Below are 9,012 nucleotides of genomic sequence, written 5' to 3'. Positions count from 1 at the left end.
ACAAGGCAACACTTCGAACTTGCAGAAATGGTTCTGCTTTTGCTGTGCTGACCTACCTTTGACACAAGGAGTCTATCAGCTCTGATTGCCTATGAAAAGTGACATCAGCAGCCACCAAAGATGGCAGCGAAGCTCTTCAGCTTGTGCAACGCAGGACGCCTGCTGCTTCCCCATCTGCTTGTGCCCACCCACACTACCAAACCAGGCTGGATGCACTTTCCATGGGGGAGCGCAAGTGGAAGTGTTTCTCACAGCAAACGGCTATCAGAGAGGGACACCACCATTTGCATTGTACCATCAGACCTACCACTACAAAAAAGCTGGGATTTTGATTGTTTGCAACTTGTAGTTTCCCTATGAAAACTTTTCCTCCTGAACAGAACTTCTCTGTTTGACTCTTGGGGAGGATTGCCAGTTCAACTGCTGGTGGCCATTTTCTGTAATATAGAAAGTATGAAATAACAGCAGCCTGACTTCAAATTTGGCAGCAAGTTGGAGTCTCCTTCCATTCCTCAACATTTAATTCAAGCTCTTTAGCACTGTAACATGTAGTGTGTGACCTCTTTGCAAGCCCTAGTTTTATTGCTCATTAGGCTATGTGCCTTAAAAAGATTTTCAGTAACCCTATATAGCTAACAGTCCACTTTTCTTAGAAAGATATCTACCTTCCAGCACGATTGCTTGTCAGTAAAGTTAGTTAGATTGGAATGAGAAGTCACAGGGTTCAAAGCTATTCAAAGTGAGGAGGGAGGTAGCAATATCCCAGTTTGTCCTTTCGCTACTCTGTCATGTAAAAACAAAGGGCGCTATTATTTTTTTTTCTTCCTGCTACTGGCGTACCCACAGCTTCCAATGAGGATTTGGGTTCTGCTGTGCTAAGACAGCCTTCAGGAACAAACAGCCTAAGTAGTTGTGACAGGCAAAGGAAGCACTTTTTGTTCTGTTTTTCAGAATATAAAAGCAGAACGTACAGACTTGCCTGTAATCATGCAGGAAACCAAGGGCAGAACAGCACCTTGAACTCAGGCCTCCGACTGTCAGATCCGTGTTTTCATCACACTCCTGAGCGTACGTACTTGTCTTTGAACTAGTGCAGGGGGATATAATACTGCACCAGAGGCAGGCGAGTGCTAGCTCACAGAGCTATTTCTGCAAAGCAGTTCCAAGCACTGAATGCAGAGCTCTCCGAATACTTTGCAGTCAGCTCTGTGCAGCATGTCATCCAGGCGTGGAATTCACTGCCATAAGAGGATGAGTCAAGGGCTGTAGCGGAGTTTCTTGAAGGGTTGAAAAACAGCCTGGTTAGTTTAGGCAATGGGACCGCCTTTCTTTTGGGAGCAGGGGGGTTATTTTGTGTGGGGTCTAGGGCTGCTGGGTCCAAGGCTGGGCACTGATGCTGAGGTGCTAAACTGTCAGAAAATTAGTGATTGTGATTTTCAGGAGGAGCAGACCCTCTCTTTCTGTTTAGCGTTTTGATTGCTTTGCACAGGAATGGCAGAAAGAGACTTTTCTTGTGCTCGGAGAAACTTCACCAGAACTTTCTCACATAACTTTCAGCATGTTTGACACTCACTGGACAAAAAAAAAATAAATACCTATACCAGGCTAGGCAGGAAATTTGTTTCTTTTTCTTTGCATTTTTGTTTCCACCAGGGCTGGTGAATGCAGCATGCAAAGTAGCTGTGATTACAGCACAGCTAGGGCTAGAGGATTTTAGAATGGTTTGTACTCTAGCAAAAAAAAAAAAAAAAAAAGCAAACAACAACAAACCCAAACTACATCACCATCAGGAAAAAAAACACAAAACCAAAACCCCAAAAAACCCACCAAAAAACAAACCACCAAGCACAAACCAATGAAACTCGAGGATAAATAAGGGGAAGGGAAGAAGAGACAAAGTGTCTGTGAGGTCAGGTGGTTAAGTATTTTTGGACTGCCAAGGTGGTGCTCTTAAGTGAAGTTAATGTATTATGCAGTAGAAAGCTAACGAGACCAGGTCTGTTAAACACGGGCTTGGTGTTACCTAGCGCTGGAGTGCTTCAAATTACACGGGCCCAGGTTGTATTTGATCACCTCGCCCGCTTTGACAAAGTGAGCAGCAGGCTTTTATATAATGTACACGATCGAATACTGTAGGGAACAATCCTGCATTGGCAGGGGAGGGAAGCTGATGACATAATAGGTCTTCTCCATCTCGAAGTTAGGTGATTCATCAATTAAATGAGTTCGGTGGGATAAAGCAGCATGGAAGGGCAATTTCCCCATGACACGCTGCATGCCGGTTAACTCTTTCCCCCCGATTCCAGCCACGCCGCTCGGATCCGGGCTCCGCCGCTGTGCCCGGCAGGCTCCGGCTGCGCGGCCCCCGAGCGCTCGGCGGGCCGGGGCGGGGGGCGGCGGCACCGGGACCCCGGGCCGAGCCGGGCCGGCCGCGCTCACGGTGGCTCCGGGCACCGCAGCCGCCGCCCGCCGCGGCCGCAGCACCGCGCTCCGTGCGGGATGCGTGAAGCCCACAGCCCCCGCCGCCTCCCCCGCAGGGGCCGCGCTGGCCCCGCGGGCAGCGCCCCGCCGCCCACCAGCCGGGCCGGGTCGGGGGTGGGGGGTGGGGGGGTAAGCGACCACCCGTTGCCCGCTGCCCCCTCTGCGCGGCGCGGGCGGGGGCTTCGCGCACCTGCCCGGGCCACCTGAGCGCCCCGCTCCCCTTTCCCGGGACCCGCAGGCTCCCCGCAAGCCGCGCTGCGGGCCGGGCCGCGGTGTCCCGCAGCGGGCGGCGGGGCCGGCGGGGGCTGCCGCCTGCATTGCGTCGGGGGCGCGGCGCGCAGCGTGCCGCGGCGGGGGCCGGGCTGGCGGCGGGGGCGGCCGGCCCGGGGGGCAGCGTGCCTCCCCTCCTCCCGCCGGTCCCGTGTCCCCCCCGCCCTCCCGCTCCCCGAGCTGCACCAAACAGCTCTCAGGTTTCTGCTGATACTGCAGCGTCAAGAAATGGCTCGAGTTTGCTCCTCGCTCTTATGCGTTGAGCAGCCCTCTCGCTCCTGCCACACGCGTCCTGCTCCTGCCTCCTGCTGCTGCTGCTGCCGCTGCTGCTGCTGCCGGGACGAGCCAAGACCGACTCCGGGGATGCGGCTGCAGGACTGCGGCTCTCTCACACCTCCCCAGCCGCCGCTGCCCAGCGCCCGGCTCCTTTTCCAGCGATCTTAAAGGAAGAGAGCAGGAGAGCCAGCAGCTATCTAGGACGCCTTGATTTTATTTACTAACTCAAGCCTTTGGAAAAGGTACTTTGCACTCTTTTCCACCCCCCACCCCCCACCCCCCACTGCGGTTCTCGGCAGAAACTAATTAAACCCACTCGCCCTTGGTGCAGCCTAAGACAGTGTATGAATATTTCAGTGTCTCGCAGGCAGCCCTGTAAAGCGATCACTGTATTATTAAGAGGGGCGCAAGAGGAGGAGGAGGGTTGAGTTAGCCGCTGCGGTTTTTGTTTTGTTTTGGTTTTTTTGGATGCTGCTGCAAGGCGACTTGACGCATTCCGGCACTGGCTCCTACTCCTAACCAGCGCACCTCACTCGGAGCAGGTAAGGAAAAGCCTCTTCTTCCCCACCCCCCCCTGCTGTTGGACTCTATTTTGGACAGTTTGGGCCTGGGATGTCGATCTCCCTGTCCTCGTCTCTCTTTTAGTTGTGTTTAGCTGCTGCAAAGCAAGAGAGGAGATGCCTTGCCTCCCCTCCCCTAATCCCCTCAATTGGTGTGATGAAGTTGTCAGTGCTCAGCTAAGTCTCCATCGCCAGTGAAGTGGGGAGCGTGGTGGTCAGGAGACTTATTGCAGGAGCTGACCCCGCTGAAGTTGCCTGGGAAGCCCTCCCGATGCACCCAGGGCACCGCAGGGTCCACATCGTCCCCTTCCTGCCTTGGAGGCCCCGGTGCGTGTCTGGGGATGTGTGGGAACACGTAGGGCTCCGCATGTGCTGCCGTAGTGGGCAGAGCGGGATGTTCTTGCTGGTGTGGAAACCAATCCATTGCGCCTGAGCGTGTGTGTGTGGTTGGGCTTGGGGACTGGTTTCTTATGTTTCTCTCCTCCCTGGCAGCCTCCATCCTGCAAGTGAGATTTATGCCTTCAGAAGCAGAGTACCTCCATCCCTCCCTCCCCAGTGCACAAGCGTAGAGGACTGGGGCAGTGGGGAGCAGGGAGGGAGGGGGCAGGAGATGGAAATTTGCTGAGTTGGCATTGCAAGGACTCGCCTCCCAGCCGCCCCCTTGATTGATCTATTTATTTATTTATTTATTTATTTATTTATTTATTTATTTATTTATTTATTTATTTGTGTGTATGTGTGTGTGTGTGTGTGTGTGTGTGGTAACTTTATGACAGCAGCCGCGGTGATGGTCGAGTCGGCGAGAAAAGCGGACGGATCGAGTTAAAGGCAAAAGGAGACAGCTGGGGAGGGGACCCCAGCCTGGGGGTGCACTCCACAGACCTTCAGCCTCCCGGCTTGGGGGACAGGACCCCTCACCTTACCTGCCCTCTTCCCCCCCTAAAGGTACTTCTTCCCTCTTTGTTCCCCCTCCCCTCATCCCTGATGCCTCTCCCTTCATCCCACCTCTCCTTTCCCCTTTTGGGTATTTCCATCCTCTAGGCTCCTCATCTATCCCTTCCTCAAGCTCTCCATCCCTACTCATCATCCCTCCCTGCAGACTTTGTGTCTGTCCGTCCATTCACCCCCACCCCAGCCTCCCCTGCCACTGAACTGCCCTGGGGCTGTCTACTCTCCTCCATCCTCCTCCTCCTCCCTCTCAAGTCCCTCTCCGTCATTTCTTCCCTTCCCCTGGGTCCCCCTTCCCGTGTGCCACCATGACCGTGATGGCTGGAGAGAACATGGATGAGACTTCTGCGCTACCTGGCCACCCCCAGGATAGCTACCAGCCCGCTGGCCACGATGACCATGAGTGCTGTGAACGCGTAGTGATAAACATTGCGGGACTACGCTTTGAGACGCAGCTGAAGACCTTAGCCCAGTTCCCCAACACTCTGCTGGGCAATCCCAAGAAGCGCATGCGGTACTTTGACCCCTTGCGCAATGAGTACTTTTTTGACCGTAATCGGCCCAGCTTTGATGCCATCCTCTACTACTATCAGTCTGGGGGGCGGCTTCGCCGGCCAGTCAATGTGCCCTTGGACATGTTCTCTGAGGAGATCAAATTTTATGAGCTGGGTGAGGAGGCCATGGAGAAGTTCCGGGAAGATGAAGGGTTCATCAAAGATGAGGAGAGACCCTTGCCAGAGGGGGAGTACCAACGCCAAGTATGGCTCCTCTTTGAATACCCAGAGAGCTCTGGGCCTGCAAGGGTCATTGCAATAGTCTCTGTCATGGTGATCCTCATCTCCATTGTGATCTTCTGCCTAGAGACATTACCTGAGCTGAAGGAGGACAAGGAGTATACAGTGCATCGCACTGACAATACTACCCAGGTCTACAAATCCAACATCTTCACAGATCCCTTCTTTGTTGTGGAGACCCTGTGCATCATCTGGTTCTCCTTTGAGCTGGTGGTGCGCTTCTTTGCTTGCCCCAGCAAGACTGAATTCTTCAAGAATATTATGAACTTCATTGACATTGTGGCCATCATCCCTTACTTCATCACCCTGGGCACCGAGATGGCCGAGCGGGAGGGGACTCAGAAAGGAGAGCAGGCCACCTCCTTGGCCATCCTGAGAGTCATCAGACTGGTAAGAGTATTTCGAATCTTCAAACTCTCCCGGCACTCTAAGGGCCTCCAGATTTTGGGACAGACCCTCAAAGCAAGTATGAGAGAGCTAGGTTTACTAATCTTCTTCCTCTTCATTGGGGTGATTTTGTTCTCTAGTGCGGTATATTTTGCTGAGGCTGAAGAACCTGAGTCTCATTTCACAAGTATCCCTGATGCTTTCTGGTGGGCGGTGGTATCCATGACCACTGTGGGCTATGGTGACATGTACCCTGTGACAATTGGAGGCAAAATCGTAGGCTCCTTGTGTGCCATCGCTGGTGTGCTGACAATTGCCCTGCCTGTACCTGTCATCGTGTCCAACTTCAACTACTTCTACCACCGAGAAACAGAAGGGGAAGAACAGGCTCAGTTACTTCACGTTAGCTCCCCTAATTTAGCATCTGACAGTGATCTCAGTCGCCGCAGCTCCTCCACAATCAGCAAATCTGAGTACATGGAAATCGAAGAGGATATGAATAATAGCATAGACAATTTTAGAGAGGCTAATCTCAGAACTGGCAACTGCACTGTAGCCAACCAAAACTGTGTTAATAAAAGCAAGCTGCTGACTGATGTGTAAACAAAACAAACCAAAATCCCCACTCACAGCTTGAAGACTTTAGTGACACAGTCACACTTTGTAGATGCTTTACTGATAGTCTTTGAATGCTTTATTTACCTCGTAAATGCATTGTTGCATTGCGAAGTCTTGCTCAGCGATTAAGAAGCTTCCAGGATCCATGAAAGATAAGATTTTGTTTATTTATAAAAAGCTTTTTCCACCTGGTAAATTATAACCATTTGAACTAGTTTAGTTTTAAGCTGTATGACATTAGACCTAAATTTTTCCTCTCCCATCTCCCTTTTTTTTTGATGAAGTTTAACCTAAACTAAACAAGACAGTTTTTAGAGCTATAAAGCATATGCATGGATTCCAGTAAAAATATTCTGCAAAACTGCACAGTTGCAAGAAAGTGCATCAAATAATAATAATAATAATAATAATAAAAAGATTAGCAAAAACCTGCAGCAAGCATTTGCCACGGTTTTTATGGAGGAGCGCAAATTTTCCTTCCACCCCTTATGTGAAAGGTTACATACTTCCAATCTACAGATCCACACAGCACCTTATTAAAAACATACTTAAGCCTGGTCTCTTTTGCTGTCCATAGAAGAACTATTCTAAAAGGAAAACAACAAACAAAACTGAAGACAAAACATCTGCAATGCTGCTAAGTTCTCTTACATGCAGATGATTTAAACACACTTTTCCTTTTCCCTGTCCAGAACTGGATACAAAACTTTAAGCCCCTCTGTTGCAAGATAGCACAATGGAGTTTAATATAAGCATGTTTGAATTTGATGCTATTTATTTTATAATCGCATGCTTGAAACGTTACCTCAGACAATAGCGGATAAGCTTTCGTTTGAACTGAATCCTCTAAAAATAGGTCCTTTATCTCTTTTCTTTTCTTTTCTTTTCTTTTCTTTTTTTTTCTTTTCTTTTCTTTTTTTCATTTCTTTTTTTTTTTTCTTTTCTTTTCTTTTCTTTTCTTTTCTTTTCTTTTCTTTTCTTTTCTTTTCTTTTCTTTTCTTTTCTTTTCTTTTCTTTTCTTTTCTTTTCTTTTCTTTTCTTTTCTTTTCTTTTATTTTATTTTATTTTATTTTATTTTATTTTATTTTATTTTATTTTATTTTATTTTATTTTTATTTTTTGATTTGCATTCACCAGAAGTGCACTCCTTAATTTATTAAATCGTTGACTAGTAATTTAAAGTACTGTATTTAAGTGCGTATGTTAGTCAATGGGAACAATAACTTTTGGAGATCAAAGCATGTTCAAATATTCAGCATTATGGCCTATTTGATTAAGGTGTAACTTGAATTAATTAATGCATGCATTCAATAATAATAATAAATAATAATAATAATAACAACAACAACAACAATAAAAACAAAATTAAAAAAAGTGCTTGGTAGACCGAGGGCCTGAATGAACTGATCAGAGAAACCTGATTGTTTTCCTGCATTGCTCAGGGAAATGTGTTGGCTTTTGTCCAGGCGTTGTCGGAAGGGAACATATCCCATCCCTTAAAGGGAAAGCTATATGGAAAATTAAGAAGTTAAGTTATATATAGCAACACCTAAAACCTAGTATCTTTTATAGCTGAAAGGTGCAGATGCATGCTTTTTGGTGCATTCTCAGAATGTAAATGAAACTTATCTATTATATGCATCCAAATTGCAGCAGCTGGTTTCTTTTGCAGTCATTAGTTGAGACTTTTTTGTATTCCCCTAAAAATCACTGAAGAGACTCAACAGATTGATTTAGATTGTTGTGCAGTGCCTTTATCTTACATCCCCTAAATTGCTGAAAGTGCCTCCAGAAACTGAGCTGATCAGAGATAGTGAAGGAACGGGCAAGGCACCAACACACTGTCAGGGGTGTTCTGTGCTGCCTCCTGGCACGGCACAGAAGGGGACAGAGAAAAAATGAGCAAGAGTGAGAGAGGGACGCAGAAGAGGCAGGCAGAGACCACCAGCGCCCATGGGATACCTTCCTTCCTCAGCCAGTCCGATGCTGCAGGGCTCAGCATTTGTTTCTGCCAAATAACTCATAGTTTTGTTTATGCAAGACTTCAAGTTTCCCTAGGTTGTTTATAGAGACGTCGCTGCCATCCTCGTATCTGCCCTTCCTTTCCCTGAGATGGCTGTTTGGCAGCCTGTCCCAGCACGACAGGACGCAGGAGGAACTAGGGACCAGTGTGAACTGCGGCATCGCCCCGTCAGGCAGCCAGACTGCAGGGCTGTGCTTTTGTTTCCTTTGGATTCCCTGGCAGGTAGGGGGGAGAGACTTTCTAGTGTGCTCCCATCCCTGCCTCCTCCATCCCCTTTTGCCAGTCTGTCAGATCTTAAATCCCGTCACAGATCCTTTGAGCCATAGTCTTGTTTCTGGCCTCTAACCTTACTCTACTTCCACCATCATCTGGTGAGGGAAGCAACACTAGAAGGTATCCTCTGCAATATGCCAGCCTTGACTGCCAGGCCCTGGAAGAGAATAACCTTTGATCTGAACTAATGTAGGCACTAATCTTGATTTCTTAAACGGACTAAGTTGAGGATCTTCATTCTGCATTTAGCATGTGGCCAACTGGTGTTGAACACTTCTCCTTCCACATTGTACAGATCCTTTTCCCCCCTATCTTTCTGATATATGTATATATGTGTAGAAATATATATGTGTGTCTGCGCATATGTGTGTCATGCAGATAC

General features: G+C 48.5%; 1 protein-coding gene across 1 annotated transcript; it reads left to right on the top strand.

Moving 5' to 3' along the window:
* Nucleotides 1–4,345: 4,345 nt before the first annotated feature.
* On the top strand, nucleotides 4,346–7,170 carry KCNA1 (potassium voltage-gated channel subfamily A member 1). Its single transcript, XM_027782921.2, has one exon. The coding sequence runs from the start codon at nucleotides 4,844–4,846 to the stop codon at nucleotides 6,317–6,319; it is 1,476 nt and encodes a 491-aa protein (XP_027638722.1). The 5' UTR covers nucleotides 4,346–4,843; the 3' UTR covers nucleotides 6,320–7,170.
* Nucleotides 7,171–9,012: the final 1,842 nt, after the last annotated feature.

This window comes from Falco peregrinus, chromosome 6 (assembly GCF_023634155.1).
Source record: "Falco peregrinus isolate bFalPer1 chromosome 6, bFalPer1.pri, whole genome shotgun sequence".
Classification (NCBI taxonomy): Eukaryota; Metazoa; Chordata; class Aves; order Falconiformes; family Falconidae; genus Falco; species Falco peregrinus.
The sequence above is the reverse complement of the archived record's forward strand: the minus strand, read 5'-3'. Positions and strand labels throughout refer to the sequence as shown.